At 40.1% G+C, this 21,423-nt stretch overlaps 1 protein-coding gene across 3 annotated transcripts in view; it reads right to left on the bottom strand.

Annotated features, from left to right (window-relative positions):
• Positions 1–6,525: 6,525 nt before the first annotated feature.
• TUBGCP3 (tubulin gamma complex component 3) overlaps positions 6,526–21,423 on the bottom strand; it is a 42,228-nt gene continuing 27,330 nt past the window's right edge. For 2 of the 3 annotated variants that reach the window (XM_072360156.1, XM_072360140.1), the window contains exons 11-22: positions 20,878–21,044; positions 20,256–20,366; positions 19,761–19,869; positions 17,411–17,600; positions 16,089–16,224; positions 15,263–15,331; positions 13,941–14,076; positions 11,170–11,258; positions 10,900–11,031; positions 10,387–10,527; positions 9,294–9,410; positions 6,526–7,725 (exon numbers count right to left, since the gene is read on the bottom strand). In XM_072360156.1, the coding sequence (XP_072216257.1) occupies positions 7,567–7,725; positions 9,294–9,410; positions 10,387–10,527; positions 10,900–11,031; positions 11,170–11,258; positions 13,941–14,076; positions 15,263–15,331; positions 16,089–16,224; positions 17,411–17,600; positions 19,761–19,869; positions 20,256–20,366; positions 20,878–21,044 (1,556 nt within the window). In that variant the 3' untranslated portion in view covers positions 6,526–7,566. The remainder of the gene's footprint in view (positions 7,726–9,293; positions 9,411–10,386; positions 10,528–10,899; positions 11,032–11,169; positions 11,259–13,940; positions 14,077–15,262; positions 15,332–16,088; positions 16,225–17,410; positions 17,601–19,760; positions 19,870–20,255; positions 20,367–20,877; positions 21,045–21,423) is intronic. The other variant, XM_072360148.1, reaches the window with a different exon arrangement.

The raw sequence follows: 21,423 nt of genomic DNA, 5'->3' as shown, positions 1-21,423 counted from the left end.
AGATTTCCAAAAGGAGAAGAGTCCTACAAACTAGTGATTAAAGTACCACTGATGACAGGGGAAGGAGGGATTGTTATTCTCTCAGCTCTTGTGATTATTGCTAAGTATGGTAAGTGTAGAATGAACAAACAGATCACCATCCAAATGGTACTGGAAATTGCCCAGACTTGGAATTTTGTTTCTGCTGCTGAGATAGTACTTGCGAGGTGAGCATTGTGCCATGTATCCTATCTCCTTCACAGAGCCTGCATTTTGTAACCTGAATTTTAAAGCTTTTGGGGTCAGCTCAATATTACAAGCCCCAAGAGACTAAGATGGCCCATTTTCAGCTGTATGAATTGAAATACATCTCAAAACTACTACGTTAAGAGAACTTGAAAGTTACAAAGTCAAGGACTAAAAAGATTAGGATAAGACTATGTAACCTTACTCAGTCCCCTTGTGAATGCACCTTAGGATGCTGTCCTTAATTACATCTGTCCCTACTGTCTCCATTCCTATTGTTTGGGGTCTTTTTTTTACCTCCCTTAGGCTGTCCTGTGCCAGTTCTCTGACTTCACTTCTCATGCAAAATTATCTTGCTCCACTTAGCACAGCACTTCTCTCCCCTGCTGCACTTCCCCACTCCCAGTCCTCCTGTGGGTTGCTTGTCCTGTGGGTTTTAGGCTCCTATTCTCCAAGCAACAGGGAAGCAAAGCAGCCCTCCTACTTTGCCTGGGGTAGGAGTGGGTGGTGGGGGTTTTCGGAAGAGATTCCCACCACCCGGATTTTTAACCTTCTTTCCTGAAGGAAAGAGAGGGTGGACTCACATGTGTATCAGGCAGCCCTCTGCTCAGGTACAGCTGCATCTCTTTACTTGTTTTAACCAAGTTCTACAAAGGGGTAGAAGCCTCAAGTTGTTCACGCTTCTACAAGTCTCATAAAAGCCCTTATAGAGGAGAGAGATCTTAACGTAGATAAGGGGAAAAAAGGCTCAGTGCTCAATTAACACTTAGTAGAAGTTGGAGAACCCGTCCACAGTACAAATCTGTCACACATCATTTCAACAGCCCTATTGCTCAGAGAGCAATGTATTTAACTTGGACAAAACATCTCATTTTCCTCTTCTTTCATTCTTGGAAGCAAGACCTGGCCTGGAGCAGACATTCACTATGGAAAATTTCAGCCTAGATGGTTAAGGTTTGGCAACTTTATAAACAGCTCAGAACAGGGACTTAATAATAACAGGCTGCACTAATGTTCCACCTGGAATTATCCATTATGTTCCCAAGTGAGAAACCACGGAATGTTTCCTTGAGACGTAGGAAAAGTAGTTGCATCCAGACAGTTTAGGGTTTGAGCTGAATCCAGTATTAAGGCAGTGTTTACAGATGAGCACTGATTGGAGGAGGATCTGAAAACTGCCCACGGTACAGGGAGGGAATGGGCTGGCCGAAAAGCTGCTGGCAGAAGTCCCTCGAATTCAACCTAGTAATGACACAAGTGCTATTTCTACTTTAATGGCATATGGTCCAAGGTCAGCTTAGAGCAATATTTATAATTATATATGATTGTAACCAAGATTGCAGTGAATAATATTTGACTTGTGCTGCTCTAAGTGTAACTTATTGGACAGGATAAACGTACTTGTGCCAGGTCAGCAAAGAGCAGGGAGAAAGTCCTATATACTCGCAGAAGAGCAGCACCAGTGGGGGTGAGCACAGTTACACTCCTTGTGCCATTGTAGATTCCAGGGTACCTCATCACCCTGGCCAGCTGTTGGTTGTACCTTTTCCAGCCAGCTGAATGCCCCTCAGAACTCCTCTAGGAGGCAAGTTCCATGGTGTCACTGTCCTTAACATATTCTGCTGTGTGTAACCAAAGCTCTTTTCTTTCCAGTTACACTAAATTTCATTTTCTGTGGCTGAAGGAACAATTGAACAGAAATCCTCTTTACAGAAACTTTCTATGCCTAAAGCTATTTTTTTTCCCCCAATATTGATTGAATTGAATTCCTTCAAATTTACTTCATGGATTGCCTCTTCAAAGCAATTTATCACTGCCAGTGACCTCCTCAGTGCTTCTCCCAATGTCTTGGCAGCTTCCTCACAAAGGAACAGTATCTTGCACATTTCCTTGCTAGTGGACACAGTCCGTGGGGACACGGCATCTATTTGTGCTTAGATTTGGCAGGAACAGCACTACCCACTCTTGTCTACAGAAGGTTTTCACTATCAATACAGTATTGACCGCAGAGCTGAACCTGCTGAAACAACACCGCTGCCCCTGTGTCTGCAGTACCACCTTTATACTTCTTAGTTTCCTCCTCCTGCTGCTCCCCTGGTATAGGGATACACGGGGTTTGGCACAGAGCAGTGCAGGGAACTCAGACCAACAACAGGATCCAAGGTGGGGATGATGGGCCCCCTGGTAAGCCCATGTCTGCAGTGAGCCAGCTGATACTGGACAGCAAGGAGCTCTGTTTGGTGAAGACACAATAAAAATATGCCTGCTTCTAAGCAAGAGCTGAGGAAAGGGCAAAATCTGTATCTTGTGGCTGTCAGTGAAATCTGTCTTCTGGGAGTTAGCAGGGATTTGCAGATCCCATTCGCCTTGAGAGGTAGGTGTCACACTGAGGGGTGGTGGCAGGATGAAGATCCTCCTTATGAGAACACGCAGAACACCTTGGTGTAATGCTGTCTCTTTCACACAGCACTGCTATTTCATAAAAGACGGTGGACTGTGTTCGGGACATGTCCTTTTAACATGCATCTAAGAAGTTAAAACTAGGTCTCATTAAGCAGTTTTACCAGTTTTAATGAGTTTCTGTAGTTCCAAGTGAGACTGTCACTTTTCTTAAGGGAGAGCATATTTTGTCCTAATGATTGCTTCATTCTTGCTACTATGAATCCTTGACTTTAAAATTGGACAGAAGATGAAGTATCAGATTAAATACCCATATTCCCTCATCCATCAGAATGCCATCAGAGCCGTGCTACCTGTTGCTGTGGGCATGTCTAAATAAAACAGGAGTCCCTACCTCTCTAGCACAGATAACTTGCTGCTTTGTGTTAAACAAGTAAGCTTAGTAACTATGCTCCTATCTTACTTTCTGCAGACTTCAGAGTCTGTTCCTCCCACACAAAAAAACATAAGCCAGGAAGGCTTTCACAAAGAAGGGCTGTCTAAGAAAGGCTGATTAGTTTGGGTAGAGCACTGCATACGAACACACATTTTGTTGAGAAGCAACGGAGTGCAGCAACCCGTGGCACTGCTGTGTGAAATGGGGCTGCATTGCAAAAGGCAGAATGGACGCATCTGTATACGCTCAACCTTTTCCAAACTAATGAAATGAGAAGCAGAATGTACCTGAAAATAGACACGGTCGTGTGCTCATTCACAAGTAATTTGTGTGAAATATATATATCACAGACTCTTTTGGATTTCACCTTAGCTTATTTCACCTTGACTGTTGTTACATTACCAGAAGAGCCCATTCGGCACTGCCCTTGGAATCCCTTCCTCGCGCTGCCTGTGGCACGATGTGGTGGAAGCACACCATCTTCTGGCAACACAAGATTACTTCTTAAAAGCTTGTAAAAGAAAGTCTTTGTGAGTCACTCAGGAAATCAAGGACACCCCTCTGCTGGATCAGGGAGACATCCTGGAGTAGTTATTTTTCTTTTCTGTGGAAAAAAAATAAAAATCTACATAGGGGAGGTAACCTGAGGATAGCACAAGGCTTTCTAGCAAATCACACTGCCAGTTAGCACTGTACCTCCAGCTAAGAGACACGAGGTGACACCTCCTGGCTCTGGATAGCTCAGATAGGATAGGCAAGTGGTGTTTTTGTGATGAAATTTCCAGTAGGAAACTAACAAGGCAGCATATGGGGAGCTGTCAGGCCTCCGACAACTGCTCACCCAAACTCCTCTGCAGTGCCAAGGAACGCAGACCTGGGTGATCCCTTCCATCATTTCATTGTAAGGCACCTGCATTGCAAAGTATCAAGAAAGCTTTTCTCATGCTGTACTCCATCCCAGATGATTGTGTTGGCAGAGCACGTCCAACTTCTCCTATGAAGACTGGTTCTGAGCCTTGTGGGAATCCCAGAGGTGAGCTGACAGTACTGAAGTCCTTGGAGATCTGCCTGGCCCCAGCCATGGCTCATTTAGGCCCCTCCACACCTGGCAGAAGCCACGCAAGCATTACATGATCCCTGCAGAGCCCCTGTCATTCCATTATAGAGAAGCCTAGCGCTATGCAGGAAGAAAAACAGAGCTGTGTTTTCTTAGAGCTGTTCCTGTAGGGTGAGTTTCTGGTCTGGACATTGCTTTTTGAGCCCTGTGAGAAACACAGGGATACGCTGGCCGTGCCAACTTTCTGAAAGCCATAAATATATCCCTTTTGATATTTTGTTCTCAAAAGCTCAGTGTTGTTCCTCCTCTGGTGTTGGGCATCTCCACTCACACACGGATCCTGTATCCTCCCATCCTCCCCTTGCATCAACAGCAGTTCCTTTTTTGTGCAGCCTATTACAACATGAAAAGGAAAAAAAAACAGTGGAATGACAGAGGTTGAGAAGTCACCGTTCATTCACCTCACATAATGCACGTTCCATTCCAGCTTTTGTTCATCTGGGATATAACGGACTGCTTCCTGCTAATGCTCTGCCATGCACAAGGGCAGAGTGGGACCTGCTGGTAGAAGACTGAGAAGCAATAATTGCGTTTGCAAGGTGCATTTCCTGCCTTTCAAAGCTGAGGAAGGATAATGGAGTATTTCACAGCAGCTATTCTCTTCTGGTTCCAGTTGCAGATGCAGGCACAGCTGCTGGCTCTGCAGATGTGCAGAAGGATCCTGATTTTGAGCCGCTGAAGGATCACTTGGGTACGTCAAGAACAAGAAGCTCCTCCATCCAGGTCAGCCAGGCACCTCTGCAGCCTTGGCTGTCTAGATCTATGCATTTCACCCGCTCCCCTTCCATGCACTTGACATAAAAGTGCCCGATACTCAGGCAGCATTCATCTTCCTTTGCCATTTTATTATTTAATGACTTCAGTACACTTTATTATACTCACAATGCATCCAGGGTCCTCAGCAAATAGTCATTGTCCAAAACTCAGAAGCACAGCTGGAGGCAGCATCAGTTCAGCCTTTCACTTGAGAGTGCATTCTGTGGGTGACTAGACCTGATCATCCCCATCCTCTGGTGCCAAGGCAGGGGAATGAGGGACAGAAACCAAGTGCAGAAAGTAACTGCTTGGGCTTGTCAACACACTGGGAGACAGTCAGATGTGCAGAACTCACAAACACAGAGAACCATCTCATTTCTCCCAATTACTGGTGCTGAGAGAACTCCAGAGGTCACATCATAAAGGTACAGAAAGGCATCAATGCAGCTGTGGTGCTGGCCACCCTGGGGTCCGTGCTTGGCTGCTGAGAACACACCACCAAAGAATAACTTTAATTCCACAGCCTCTCATTCACTACAACTGTAGTCTAGCCTAAATAAGAAGTCATCTGAAAAAAGGTGTGATCCATGCAGGATAGCAGAGAAAAAAAAAAAAACAAACACCAAAAAATAGTTTCCAAATCCCGTTCCACAATCAATCCTGTTAATTTAATGCCTTCCAAGCCCAAAGGATATCTGAAGTAGATACTGTTCAAGGGAATGGATCAAAACTTGATGAGAATCTGGCCATAACAGTATAGAGCCAAAAGATAATCAGAAGGTTCACATATCTTCTTGTCCCTACAACTGTTTTGTTGTTCCATTTTACATAGGTTGCTCCGAAAGTAATGCCTCCTGTTTATGTCCATTAAAACTACAACAGATATGAAGAGCACAGGAATAATACTTGAGATCAAATTCTCATCTATAAAACAGTTTTCCAACACAATGCTACACTACCACCATACACACAAAAACGGAGTATTCCTACCTGTAAAGCGGTTTGTGATGTTGTGATGCCAAGCTTTGCTACCTTCAGTTTTCCCCTGGCACACAGTTTATCACTTGCTTCAGCGTCCAGATTTTCTTATGGCTGAAATGCTGCCTGCAAATACTTTAGTGAATCGAGGTGCACTGGCATGTTCTTTAAGGGGCACTGGGTTAAAAGGCTTACACCTTGTATTTAATAAAAGCAAAAACCCCAAAGCCTATGTTATAACATTTTCGGGAGCACTGCAGCAGAATCCTGGAAGGCAAACCTGCTAGTCCAGGCCTTCAAGTTTTATGCATCATCCCCACAAGAGCTGCTGTCCCTTCATGGTCACATCAGCTTTGCCTGAATGGCCTGGCCAAAGCTTCTGCTTCCCAGAGGTTCAAACAGAATAAGGGCAAAAGGCAAAAAAGTCCAGAGACTTTTTTCACTGGAGGGAAGCCATTAATTAATGAATTACATACAACTGCATGTATAGAAAATACTAGTACCAAAAATGGGCAGGGATCTGTAGGCCATTACATTCCCAGCTGTAAGCTTCTGCTTTCTTACCCTGTGAAAGAATCATAACTTTTCAATTACAAAAAGAAAAGCCAATGTTTGAAAGATAGTTGTTTTTATTTTTCTAAGCTTGTACCTGTGGAACATAATAAATGACCTAATATAGTGACAAGTTTGCAAAAGAAGAATCCCTCCTCTCCCCACATCTGGACAGCAATATATAAATATTTACAATGAAAAAATAGGCAAGGGAAGAGAATGAAATCGACATTATCTAAGTTAGATTGCTTCTACACATCAGATTTTGAACATCAATTATTTCATTCACTTTAATCTTAATTGAAACTTTCACTTTTACAGTACTGAGTAACTTCAGTTCTTAGATCTTCTGTGCAATAGATTTACTCCTGGCTCGGCTTCTATAGTTTTCTCCTGTACAGTAACTATAGAATCTGCCAATTATTTTTTCTTTTATTTCAAATTGTAAACTTTGAAAACGAAGAAAAAATTAAATAGAAGTTTATGTCTCCAGATACAAAGTTTCTTACACAGTCAAACACATCACGAAACTTAAAATCAGCATAATGAAATGCTGGATAGCTTCATAATGAGGACATGAGGTCTGTGTCCTGTCCTGATCCATCGGCTTTAACAAAAGCTCTTTTCAAATAGAGTTAAGTACATATAGAAAAAATAACCTTTTTATTTTCTTGTTAAAAAAGGAAATGGTGTTTTCTGAAACAAAAGATGTGATTTTTTTCCGACACAAATATAAGTTACAGTGGAGGGAGCTTACAAAGCTTCAAATAAGAATGGCATTTGTTTGAAAGGATGACTTGAGGATGAATCTAAGATGTTCAAGAAGCCCATTTACTCTGATAATTCTACAAACATTAGTGTAAAAAAAAAAACAAAAAACAACAACAAAAACCAAACCAAACCAAAACCCAAAATCCACAAACCTACTTTTTTTGCTTCCTGTTATACAGTGGCACACAATCACATGACTGAAAACGTTGTCTGCAGAAATGGTGGACACCTACTACACACAATTTGGTTTTACTATGTCAACACTGATTGCCTTGTCCAACAAGAGGTTCAATATCCTTCGGATACCGAGGTGCAGTCTTTAGCAGCTGTTTCACGTATGTGAGCTTCGTCTGCCTCTAGTGCCCAAAGACACACGAAGCCTCGGTTCTCTTGCTTTATAATGCTCATTGAAGTCCAGTCTAAAGCTAAGAAATCGAAGGCTTTCATCAGAACTGGTTGTCAGCAAGACCAAGAACTGCTGGACGATTCCCTGAATGAGAAAAAAAGAAACAAACAAGAGACAGCTAAGACAACAGTAGTGTGCTTCACACGGGTATTCTAGGTGGTGTCTAAGCCTGGCAAGAAGGCAGAGGGAATCCAGGAAAGGACGAGCACAAGAATTTATACTTAAACATTAGCAAATGAGTTATGTGGGCCTTTCTCTTCCTACAAAATGCCCACAGCTTGGTTTTACCTTCAAATTTTTGCCACAGACGCTTCAAAATTTTCAGTGCACATAGCTCAGTCTTTCAAACAGGTCATCCCCTCACCCAGACAGGACTCTCCATATGTCCTAAGGCTTCAGAGGCTGCAGAGGAGCATTCCTGTGTGCCTGAGTAGGCATGTCTCATTTACTTCCTAAATACTTCTGAAGATGACCAAGGATGGCCCAGAAGGTCTTTGTACAAGAAATCCATGGTAGGGCTGACAGGAATACAGCCCAAATTGTCAAAGACTATGCTACCAACATGTAGCAGTTCTGCAGAGCACACAGACTATAATCTATTCACAACTTACACCCCTTAAGTAATATGACTCCATACTTTTCCAGAAGTGAGAAATGCAAAATTTGGATGCAGGAGGCAAAATCCTTCCAGATTTGAAGCCCTCCTATCAAAACCCAGGATCTATACAGCCTTCAAAAACAAAAAGACACCAATATTTTCTAAACTGACCATACTATTCTGCTTTCCTTAAAATTTTTACATGAAATCAACACTTAACAGCACTTCATCCAGCGCAGCAGTAGCCTGGCAAAGCTATAGGCAATACAGAAATAGATTTAGTGGAAACAGTCAGATAGAAGGGCTGGGAAATGCTGTGTGCATGCTTGCGCAGGTGCTAAGTCCTGACTACACCTGCTAAAAAGAACCCAGTTTACTCTTACCGGAGAAAAATGATATTTTGGGTAACAACCAAGAACACTTTAAACTCATTTATTTACATAGGGAAACAATGCATCCTTACGTGTTTACTACATGGAAATGAGTGTTTACAGATGTTAAGTAATAGAGAAAAAGGATACAGAAAGTATTAACAAGCAGGAAGAAAGCAAATCCTGCAGCTTTAATTCGTATTTGGTATCAATATCATTAAAAAAACCCTATCTTCAGGTATGCCAAAGGTGGTAAATAAGAAAAATTAAAGGCAGACTATACTACATCAAGAATTTCTTATACATGAAAGGCAAGAGTGGAGTTTGGGGTAGGGTTCTCAGTTTCAGTTGGCCTGGGCTCTGACTCTGAAAGGCTGCTGTAGCACATAGTGCTGTGCTCCCTTTTTCATTGCTTTCTGAACACTCTCCCTGAAATGTATCAGTTCATTTTCCTGGGGAATGGGAGCTCTAGTAGGAGATATAAGAAGACAAAGCCAGAATAATTCACATCACATCTGTGTTGTCTATTAAGGAATGGTGAAGACTGGCATCTAACTACAACAAAGAAATGACGACCTCGATCCACAAATTGAAGTTACGCCTACCCTGTACGTGAAATTGATTTCTACATATTGTAATTAATAATCCATATTAAAAATATATATACATAACAAAAAGGGTACCTGGTAAAAGTGAGTGAGTATTCGCAGCTGTGAGCACATTTTAGGTATGGAGTCTTGAAATTCTTTTATCCTTTTCTTCTCTTCTTCTTCCTCTGATGCAGTTACACCCCATTTGCCCTACAAAGTGACAAAATGAGTAGGAATTCAGTTGTCATGTGACAGAAATTGCTAGTTGTGTCTACCTTCTGCTGGGCTGAACTACCATGTTCACATGATCAAATGCTGCCAAAGAAAGCCAAACATGGACCTTCTAATGCTGAAATTATCAGTCCACTCCATGGCTGTACAGCACATGAAAACATTCAAGATGTGTTACTGTGGGAACACAAGAAAAGCTGTTCAGAGCAGCATCTGTGAAGCAAGATAAACAGCATGAGAACCAAGGACACCTGTAGAAGGAGAAGGGACTCACAGCTCTGATTGGATATGCGCCTGCAAGGACAGTTGAAAAGTGTTTTGTAGAATGCTCTGTTGACATGTAAAGGTGGTGGGGAGGGTTGTAAGGGTGGATGGGAAAGTTAGAAAACAAAAACTTGTGAAGGTATATAAGGGATGTGAGAACTTGTAATAAACGATTTGAATCATTCACATCTGAGTCCGTGCCTCAAACTCTGCATGTTATTACATGATTTATCACAATGGCAAGTTAGAGAAGTTGTTCCCACATTCTTCACAGAAAGGCTTTTGCTACCAAGGAAATCTGAGATCAGCAAAGCAGTTGAGTCTTGCACCAGCTCAGCACATCCCACATGCAAGTATGCAGGCAGGCATTCATTGCAACAAAATTCGGAATATTTAAGGCTCTACCATTTCCTTAACCTAAAACATCCCTAAAACACCCCTAAAACATCCCGTACTTCCCAGCCCAGTGCAAACTCTATCCACTTAGAATTTCTGAGTAAGACACAAATGAAAAATGCCATTTGGAGGTTTTGTTTAAACTCACTACCTACTGCTGATGACTTTCGCAAGCACCCCAAAACATTTTTCATCTCTTTTGTAGCTGTAGCTGAAATAAAAAAAGCCTCCATATCAGATATTAATTAGATATCATTCAACTAGTTTTCGTGTTTTAGTAATGTTCTTACTGTACCTCAAGCTCTCGTTGCTTCTTCCTCTCTTCAAATTGCAATCTTAGTTGCAACTCTTCCAGAGCAGCTCTGTACATTGCATCTTGGGCGTTCTGGAGCTCAATGATCTGATCAAAAACCGCTCTAAGTTGGTTGAGAAGTACCTGTGAGACAGTTAAGTAACAAAACAATGAAAGAGTATTACAGCAGAAGCATTTAATTTACTACCACTCTTGAGAATGTAAGTAAATTAAATCTTTCTGTGTTCAGCTAAAGAAACTGCTTTGCAAAGTTCCAAATCAGTTGTTGCATGAGAATTCTGTTTCTCAGGACTATAAGCAACTGGCCCACCTTGCAACAACTTTCATAATCAGCATCTATCAGTGTGTGCAAGGAGCAGCCACCAATAACAAGGTCTTATTTAAAAGGGAGAAAACTGACTTTTCCTCCTTAGTCTTGGAACATAAGAGAAGAAGGTTCCAAATTCATAAGACAAACTCACAAAGCTACAATTTAATGCAAAGGAGAAGACTTACCCTGGAATCACTATCCAGCAAGCACCGAGCTATGATTGTGTCCAGAAAAACTTCATGAGCTGCAATGATGTGATCCAAGTCCTGTGCTTGTTGAACCTTGTTCCAGAGTTCATCCCACGAACATTCAAGCACCTGGAGTACAATGATTCAGGATTGGGCTGTTTTGATTGCTAGATGACAAGCTCTTTGAAACTTAAGACACACACAACACATACAGAATATTAAAAGGTACTTCATTTTTAAGCAACATATTGGATGGATAGAGTATACCTCAAATGTAATGTAATACTGCATTTGATGAATGAAATGGACCATTTCTGATGCCAGAACGTGACACTGATGCAGCACCCCAGAAAGCTCTGTAAAAAAAAATTCAAAGAGATGGCATGTTAAAGACCACAAGGACAAGCACAGCCATCAAACCAGCTTGGTAATCTTTTTTCTACCAAAATGAATACCTCATAAAACAGCCACCAGTCTTGGATGGCAGTAGCAATACTGGAAAAAACAGCTGAACAAAGAATACTGTACAATTAACTCCTTGAAAATGTTAGCCAAAGACACCAACTGAGTGCTCAGACAGCACTGGAAATATGCAGAGTATCACAAGTGAAAGCGATCCTTTTAGTTCTAAGAGACAAAAATACAGCAAGTTCCATGCTTTCTTTTGGCTGAAAAATCTATAGTCACAGATCTGCAGTTCTTCTGGGGCCTCTTGTATGTCTTGCCACTAGCCTTCATATTACAGGCAACATATTTTGTACTACCACATTGAGAAGAGAAGAGAGGGTGGCTGCAACAGGAGCAGGGAATTTGTGGCTGTAGGAGTCCAAGCCTGTTCACCTGTAAGACAGAGCATCTGTCTAAGACAGAGCAGGGTATCATCAAGACTATCATCAACTGCAAAAACCCTCTGGAACGGAGGATTCTTCCTTCTGGAATCAAGTAGATATCCAAACAGAAAAAGTCACTTCTAAAATGCTGCCAAGGCTATGAGATTCCTACACAAAAGAAATTCTGCATTTTCCTATCTACAATGTTACAGACCCATCTAATGAACTCAGTGACAATACAACAAGGTATTCTGTTCATTTTCTATGCCTTCGTAGGAAGACTCTTTCATACATACTATATTGCATCTTCTTTAAATAGGGTCAGTCAAAAAAAACCCACAGAAGTCCAAGAATGGTTAAACAACTGGAACTGCTCTACATACCTATGTGAATTGGATACATCTATATTTTACATCCAATTTCCTGATAAGAAAAGAGCAAGACTGGCACTACAGTTTAACAGTGGTCCTTTAAAGCATTAAGAACCCTGGCTGTTGGGATGTTTTGGGAATGCTGAACAAAGCTATCCTAGAAAGTCAGTGCTACCACACAGTGGCTGAAAAACAAAGAACCTCCTACAGGTGCTTTCTCCTATCAATTACTGTCTTCCAGTTGCTGTTCTGTGTCTAGAATGGTAAGGTACTGTGCTGGAGGAAGAGAAGAACATGAAGCAAGTTCTGCTTCTTCTTTGCAAATCAGTGCTGAGGAAGTCTCTCCACATATTGCACGTAGTGGAAGAAAAATCTACCCACAGCATCCAACCTAGACATGTCAGAGAATGAAAAAGACTCCTGTCCCTTCAGGCAGAAGGCAGATATTTGTAAAACATGTTCCTCTATCAGAGGCAATGCTCAAATGCAACACTGAGCTCCTCCTGCTAGCAATAGTTAAAACATCTTTGCTAGCATTTTAAATGCAAAGCATTACCTAAAAAGTAGCCAGACCTAAAGGTGACAATTGGCGATGGTTTAATCTACAGATAAATGCTCCATAAAAAAGCAAAAGAAAGCCCTCCCAAATATGTCTTCTGAGAGTAAGAAATACCCTAGCTGTAGGAGATGGTTTCAGCATGAAGAACTTCAAGTGATGAGAATAGAAACACACCCTATTCCCAAAGGGAACATAAGGAGAGAACACAATACACCACTGGATTCAAATCAAACAAAAACTTCTTTGGTACAAAGAAACAACAGTAAAGTAAATCATAGTATCATCATATCATAGTATCATAGTATCGTGCGAGTTGGAAGGGACCTTAGAGATCATCGAGTCCAACTCCCAGGTTTCGAGCCCCCTGTGTACTGAAGCGGCACTTCTACCCCTGCGCCACAGGGGGGATTCGAACCCGGGCCCTCCGGTGCCGCAAGCAGCAGCTTATACCACTGCACCACTGGGGGCACACATTAAATCTAAGATTTTCTCACAGAAAGGAAACTTAGTCATCCTGTATATTCCAGAGATCAGCCTTCCAAGCTGGAGCATCTTTACAAGAGCTCCTGAGCCAAGATACCTACTTCAACCCACCAAATAGTTCCCAATTATTAAAGTATTTCTGTAAACACTGCTATGCCACAAAGAACTGTAACTCTCAATAGTTACTTTTTATTTTTTACCGAGAAAATGTAGTTAGGTCAGAAGGCAACCCTGAGCCAGTACAGATACTCAAATAATTCTATATTCTCTACAGAAAAACACAATCAAAAATCCCCAAGCATACAGAGCCACTACACTCAAGCGCTTTCCTGTTTCTGCTCAAACACTTGCTTCTCTAATCTTAGTCTCTTCTGTTCTTAGCCAAACAAAAGAAAAAGAAACAAATAATGGTAAAACTAGTAAATTTGGAAGTGTGCATGTGGAATACTTAGTACTCCCAGCACAAGACAAAGGAAAGTAGAGGGCACAGATGGAAAGTCATCAAGGAAGATGAATAAAAGGAGATGAAAGAGTAACGGTCACTTTCCAGAGACATGGGATGTTTCATTTCCTCATTGCTACAAAAACTTGTAATCAAGGACCAGGTTAAACAAGCAGGAAAATTCCATACACAATAAAACTACTTCATCTTCACTATCTATCATTAAACAATCAGTCAAAACCAGCAAGAAAATATAAACTTCATTTGTCACAACTGATTTTTTGGCCATTTTAAAATCAGTTACAGTAATCTAAATCCAGTTTATGAGTATTTCATCCATTCAGACCTCTCACCTGGCATACTTTTCAAAAGCTTTGCATTGCACATGTGTCCTTTCCATATATCAGTAAGAATGTACTCCATTCGCTTCGCTCTCCAAAGGAAATTAAATACTCTTAAATAGTGGCTCATGCACTCACGTGTAAACACCTACAAAACAAACAAAATATTAATACAAACAAGAGATCTCACATGTTCTGAAAGACCAATAGCATCTTCACAGCTCATCTACTCTGACCCATGCAGTTTATTGTTAAACATCATCAGAACAAAAAAAGCTCTTAGGAAAATGCTCCCTCAAGAACTGAGCTGAGCTATCCAGCATTCAAGTAAGCACCAAGCACTGCTGATGGCAGAGCTGCAGCACTCTATGTTCAAGCACTCTGGAGTATGGCCCACAGTACACTTCAACTGTGTCTTCCTGCAGCACTGTTGCTTTTAAACTTTTTCTAGTTTAACACAAAAAAGATTCCTGCATTATCAGTATTTCCACACTGCATTCTTAAGAAGACTGAAGGAAAATGGAGCAGAAATGCATTAAAGTTTATCTGTTCTGCATAGAAGAGTCTTCTATTTAAGTACACTGAAATAAACATAAGCAATTCTTAGAACTGCTCAAATGCTTTTGCCAGTTCCAATTCATTGTACAAATGTATTTGTTCTACCAGATTGGCAACTGAAAAAGCTTGAAGCTGTAATTGCTTCTTGAGAGATTTTCCTCACTTTCAATCTCATGTGCACAGAAGTGTAAGAAAGGGTGAATATGACAAAGATTAAACAGTTTGCTCTTCGAACTCCGTATGTATGTAACAGTTCCTTCACATTTCAGTGTTACAACATTTTTACAGAGACTAAATGCATTCTGATCAATACTGCTGCTGATTGTATCAAGAGAATTATTTCCTCAGTAGTTCTTGTGAACACTACCTATCAAATTTAATTTAGTTAGTACAAATAAGTTCTCCTAAAATACATTCTCCAGTTCCTGGCAAATTATCTCAAAGTAGCTGCTACAGTCTCATAACAATGTCTAAAAGGAGCAGCACTCCATTTATTAAGTACCCATCAAAATCTCTGCTAGAACAAATGAACTACTGATTTTCAGTAACTAATGTTTTGAATGTGGTTTGTCAGCACTCCCTGTTAATTCATAAGAACTGAGGTTTTGGCACAGCTGTTTATACAGTGGATACATCCCTGATGCTAAGGAAAAAAAAAAAGGAGTCTCTCTGATATAAAACACTCCAGAGTAAAAAAGGTTATTTCAATAACAAAATGTTTAGCAATCCAGCTCAGCATCTGAGACATGTTCACAACCAGCAGTATACGACATTACCGTTGCTATTGGTCCGTCAACATGATAGTCCAAACTGAAGACATCCCATCCAGTGTCCCCAGGAGATACCTGTATTAAAAGATGTGTAAACTTCAGTGGCTAATCAGAGTATGCCAGTGCAGAAGAGCTGCTTCTTTTTCTCTTATGATGAAATATGAAAAGCTAATATGAAAAAGCAAGCAACCACAACAATATATGATACAGGAGTTCATCGTCAGGAGTAGTAGATTAAGCAAAAAATTAACCTGTGTTTTACACAATGGTGGGATTCACCTCACCCAGTTGCTGACGTTCATGCTGTCAGTGTTTTTCCACTGAAACAAGTAAAATAAATGAAGGGGAGACTTCTCAGGCAGGACTTTGCCTAAAGAACAGGCTTGCTTCAGTTGCCTGAGTTCAGACAGTTCCCACCTCTTGGGCTGGAACTTCCTCATCAGCTCAATTTCTTAGTAGAGGTCTCCTTCATTAAATGCACTTTCATTTCTCCACTCTTTGTGACTACTGGTGAGAAAAAAGACCACTCCAAGAGCTGCTTGCAGAACCCCAAATCAGGGCCATCTGCATCAAGTACTTGACCTTATTTTGTCAATGAAATAGCTATGCAACCACAATTCAAAATATAGACAACAGGCAGGAGATGCTAGGAGAAGGCTCAAGTGAGGTTTGCATATTTCAAGGTAGACTTCAATGGAAAAAGGGGAGGACAATAATATTTACTGTATGTGTGCATCAAAATTTTATTTCACATAGATGTCTGTGTACACAAACACTAAATGTATTTTCATTCACTTATGTTTCAGGTCAGAGTCACCACAATGCAACAAACCTCCAGAAGTCGAACGTCCAATCGTTTGAGAATCTCAGGATTATCGAACTGTGCATTAGTTGCCCTCACTGCTGTTTCAAGAATTCCTGTTAGGTTATGCTGGTACAAGGTTGTGGCTGGTCGTGCAAGCTCAGGTCTGAAAGTTAAGAAACAGAAAAGCCATGGCAGACTTCTTAGATATACTGTAGCAGCAACTAACTGGTTCTAACTGCAGAATGCAGTGAAATAGTTTCCTGAAAATTCAAAACCTTTTATGTTACACAAAGAAAATCAATCAGCAGAATATATATAACTGTTTGTATGTGTGTAGTTACACACCTGAACACCAGCGCGAGGAGTAAGATTATCCTGATTCAGTGCCAGTCGTTCCAAGTTACTAGCACTGCTATAATAACAATTCTGAAAACTCAGCTGCATAGGCAGATTGACTCATCAACACATCAGACCATTAATGCTGTTTCACAGTTTTGATACACGTACTGATAAGCATCTCATGGGCTTAGAACTGCTGACAGAAGCACATAAACCCACTCCTTCTGAGCAACCTTCCAAGGACAGCAACATGCAAGCAATCCTCTCCCCTGCTGTGATCAGTCCTGGAAAGCCCCCCTCTACTTCTGCCTCAAACATAATACTGACTCCTATGCACCAATATTGTTCTGCTTCACGCTATCTTCCACTTAAAAAAGCAAGGTTATGTACAAAGAAGTTGATGGAAGCTTTATTAGAAAGTCTGCCTTTCAGAACAAAGGAAGCTTTGTTAAGGACATTTCTGGTAGACTAAGTTTCATCAGTAACACCAGCATGTAAAAGCAGTCAGCTTGCAAATACACTTTATGAACTTAAACTTTGAGGTACTCTTGAATGCTTAAAACAGACATTGGTGAGGCATCAATTAAATAAAACAGAAAGGAACTAAGGATGCTTTGGACCAAATGCATCCAAAACATAGAAGACTAACGCTCAGAGCAATACTAAACTAGAGGTGTCAAGAGCTCCAGAAACTGAACTTTGCTGCTTAAACTTGCTGACAGGAACAAGCAAAGTACAAACATCTCTGGGCCTCTCACAGGCTTGATGTAAAGGTACACTAGTGTAGTTTTTCAAGTCATTAATAAATAATACAGAATATACTTCCTACCAAAAAGAACAACATTTCAGCCCTCAGGGTCAAGGAAACTCAAGTCAAAATAGGATTTCAAAGTTGTTCAGGTAAACCTTTGAGTAATAATTAAAGCGCCATCTTCTGACAGCAAAATAGTACTGATCATGCACACTTGGGAGCATCAGAAATTCACCATAATTACCCTTCTTATTCTTACTTGAGCAAATCCATTAAATGTCTGATAAAGTCTCCCTGACCAAGTAGTAAGTAACGCCTCATGGCCTGCATATGTTCCAGTAAGTTGTACTTCTTATTGAGAACATCCAGTAAGTATTTGCTGGTCTCAAAATAAGCCGCATCAATTTTCTCTTGGAATGCATTTTCTAGATCCGTGAACAAATCAGCAGCTAAAAAACAATAAGTTAGAATTAAATTTGTATTTTTCCAAAAAATGAGGCAAACAAGCTTTGAAACTGAAATGTACAAGCAGAGGAATTACTATTTACTTTGAGGTACTATATTATGCATTAGGTATTGCCAAGGTGAAAGCAAGTCTAAAGCAGCCCATACTTCAACAATATTATTTTTAACATGTACTTCTGAGTTCAGGTTACATTGTCACTACTACACAGAAAGTGTATTTTCCTTTGGTGTGTTGGAATATGGCAGTTTACAGAACGAAATCATTTGAAGGAAACAAAAAAGTACAGTCTGGGAAGATCTCCGTAGGGGACAGACCTAAATTAGAAGTCACTTTTAAGGGTAGAAGAAAAAACATACAAAGAATCAGTCAAAACATTCAACATAAAAATATTTCCACAGATACGTCAGAACAGGAAACAAGGGAATATGCTTGCATTATCTGGGGGACAGTCAGAAACACTTTGCTTTCCTCTCCACGTTTAATGTACGGCAATTTGGGACCAGAAAGTAGGACACAGCTGTTTAGTAGGCTGCGTATTTCACTCTTTTCTACAGCTATGAGCTTGTTAAGAAAGGGACTGCAATAAAGCTCCTACTAGAATAGCAAAAATAAGGTAGCTTCTTTCAGCAAAACTCCAAATACGGGACAATGAACTATCAGGCCTTCCTCAGCAGTAAAGAATAAACTCCCATTTTCATCAGTTTTTCATTCTACAGCAGTTGCTCTAAAAAGTAGAAACCAGAGGTTCATATATCAAAACAGCACACTGCTCAAGAATTAGTTCCAATCTGCACTGTAGATATGAAATGTTAATACCAAGTTTCACATGCTGTTCTGCTGAGATTCAGCCTCAATTACTAAACTGCTTTTAAGCTTAATAAACAAAAAAATATTCTAATAAGTAATTCACTCTTCAATGAGGCAAATTTCACAAAGTCCTATCACCTTTTGCGAGGGTAGACAGTGCTAGGACAAGGGGGAATGGTTTTAAGCTCAAGGAGGGAACGTTTAGATTGTATGTCAGGAGAAGTCCTTTACACAGAGAGTGGTGAGGTGCTGGAACAGGCTGCCCAGAGAGGCTGTGGATGTTCCATCCCTGGAGGTGTTCAATACAAGTTTGGATGGGACCATGGGCAGCCTGGTCTAATACCAGATCTGGATGTTGGTGGCCCTGCCTGTGGCAAGGGGTTGGAACATAATGATCCTTGGGATCCCTTCCAACACAAGCCATTCCATGACTCTATGCCTCTAAGTCTGGTTCAATGGAACACTGAGGTTTCTAAACTCTCATTCAGTAACCTATGAAGCTCTCCAAAGGACACTAAATACAAGCATATGTAAAGAATTCACAGGTATTTGCAAAAAACATGGTTGTGCTCAAAATCAAAATCGGAACTCTAACCTTATTGTAAAGAATAAGCTACCACAGAACAACCATAAATGCCATATGAGCTCTCATGCATTAAAACTGAGATCTCTTCTAAATAGTAAGAAATAGTAATAAATACTATGAGGAAGTACTGAAATTAACCTTAATTTGGTTTATGGTCAATAGCTGGCAAACCAATTTTAAAGTCTTCAAAAACAATTTTACTAGTATCCCACATATCCAACTTTCATTTAATATACTACAGCAGTAGAATGCATTTACAAACAAACATCTGTCCTGCCTGTTTTACTGCTCATTTTCTTGCTTACAACTAATGGTCTTTTAATTACCTTTTTTAAATCACAGAATTAATTATTAATATTATTATGGAATCATATGATGTGTGTATTTGATGAGAAGTCTCGAACTCTAAATTCTCATAGCAACAGTCATAAATTTGCCTGCTCTCATCCTACTCCTCCAACTCAAAGACAGCTGAAAGCAGGCTGATCATGCTTGGATTCATTCAGAAGCTCAGTACATTAACAACCATCCAGCAAAGCCATCAAATTAAGAAAATCACACACACACATCTCTATACATGTTCTGTAAAATGCAATTCACCACTAATAAAACAACCTTGCGTTTTAAAGGCAGATGGGACTTTTGTACTCATTTCCATCTTATTATCTAAAACGTGAATTTATAGATTAAACCACACACTGCACAGAGCTCAGTTCAAAGGGAAGAAGTTGGTCAGTACTGATACCCTACCACCTTTTGAAGATTCTGCAGATTTAGCCACAGCAATCATCTTTGTGGATGGGGTTTGATCATGGCAAACTTGATGTAAGAAGTTTATGGATTTTCCTATTAGGAGGACCTAAAAACAAGAGATTATTATTATTTTTTAAATTCAATTGTCACTTGCATGTTAGGTAAAAGTTAACAAAAAGTCCACCCACAACCACCACAACAGTTTGTTGTCATCTTTCTTCACTCTTAGCTTTGCAGTCTCCACCACAGCAACCCAGAACTCCAGTGACAAACACTCAAAATCTCCTTAAATAAAAACTACTAGTCAGAAAGTGGGAAAAAAAGAAAAGTCCCTGAAACGGTCCTTAGTCCTCCTTAGTACATAATTCTATTAATTTAGTTATTCTTAGGATGAACACTTATTGTTAGTTTTGGTCTTCGTTTCCTTAATAACAATCTAAATAGCAGCACAGGCCAACAAATCACCACCAGAATCATTTTTAAATATTATACCTTTTTTGATTGCTCCATTGTAATAAAAGAAGGGATCATTGATTTCCTCAGAGTGTACTTGTCATGCCACAACCGGTCAGTTTTAACTGTGGGATCTGAAGCTACAAAAAACTGTAGATTGGAATAAATATTAAAAACAAAAGAGGAATGTGAGCCGTAGAATAACTACGTGATTTCTAGAGGAACTCTGCAACCGTCAGGTGTTCTATCCCATCTAACAAAGCAAAGGTACTTACAAGGCTAGAGATAACAAGAGGTACTCAAAGTAGAATATTCATTCTAAAGTTACAAAGAACCCTGTATACATTACTACTGCTACTAAGCAGGAAGATACAGAGGTGATACTTCGATCAGAAGAGAGAATCTATCATTATTAGTCCATTATTTTGCCTCTATAAATAGATCCAGGATATGATTTATTGAAGACAACACATTCTATCACTGCAACCTCAGGACATCTCACTAATTTCATTAAGCAGAGTCACACTTTATGTTGTAACTGTATATATTACTCATTTACATGTTTACATCACAATTTACTTCTTCAGTTCTCCCCTAAGCTTCCTACAGGCTTCCATAAAGCAAATGAACAAAGATAATATATTTCTTATATACTAATTACCTCATGGTATGTATCCTCCAGCTCTCCATCATAAATCCATCGATAAAGAAAATTCAGTACAGGATGGGATACCAGGCCAAGAATGTGCTGAACCAGAGACCTCATATAGGGATCTCCTGTTTTAGTATAGGCATGAACAGCTGAAGCTAGTTCACCACCTTTTCTTCCTGCAAGTTCATAGGGAAAAGGAACAGAAATATATGAAGGAAATAAAATACTCCACAATTAAATTCAGCAGCCATCAATTACAAATAGTCTCATATCACTGAGAGCTTATTGAATACACTACTAAAATGTATAGAAAGTAAATTTTTAGCGCTGACTGGGAATGCTTAAAACAGGCATGAATCATTAAACTCACTGAAGTATTAAGCCTATTTTTGACATGGCATTCTGTTTGTACTGTCTATGTAATGTAAATGCAGTAATGTAAAATTTACAGAATCAGATCACCCACAAAGGTTGACTCCATGCTTCCTTTCTTCCCAACCATGCCAGTCAGAAGAGTGTTGGAGAAGCTACAGTATTTATTTACTTTCTATCTTG

The sequence above is a fragment of the Excalfactoria chinensis genome, chromosome 1, assembly GCF_039878825.1.
Source record: "Excalfactoria chinensis isolate bCotChi1 chromosome 1, bCotChi1.hap2, whole genome shotgun sequence".
NCBI classification, from domain to species: Eukaryota; Metazoa; Chordata; class Aves; order Galliformes; family Phasianidae; genus Excalfactoria; species Excalfactoria chinensis.
This window is presented reverse-complemented; position numbering and strand designations above follow the sequence as displayed.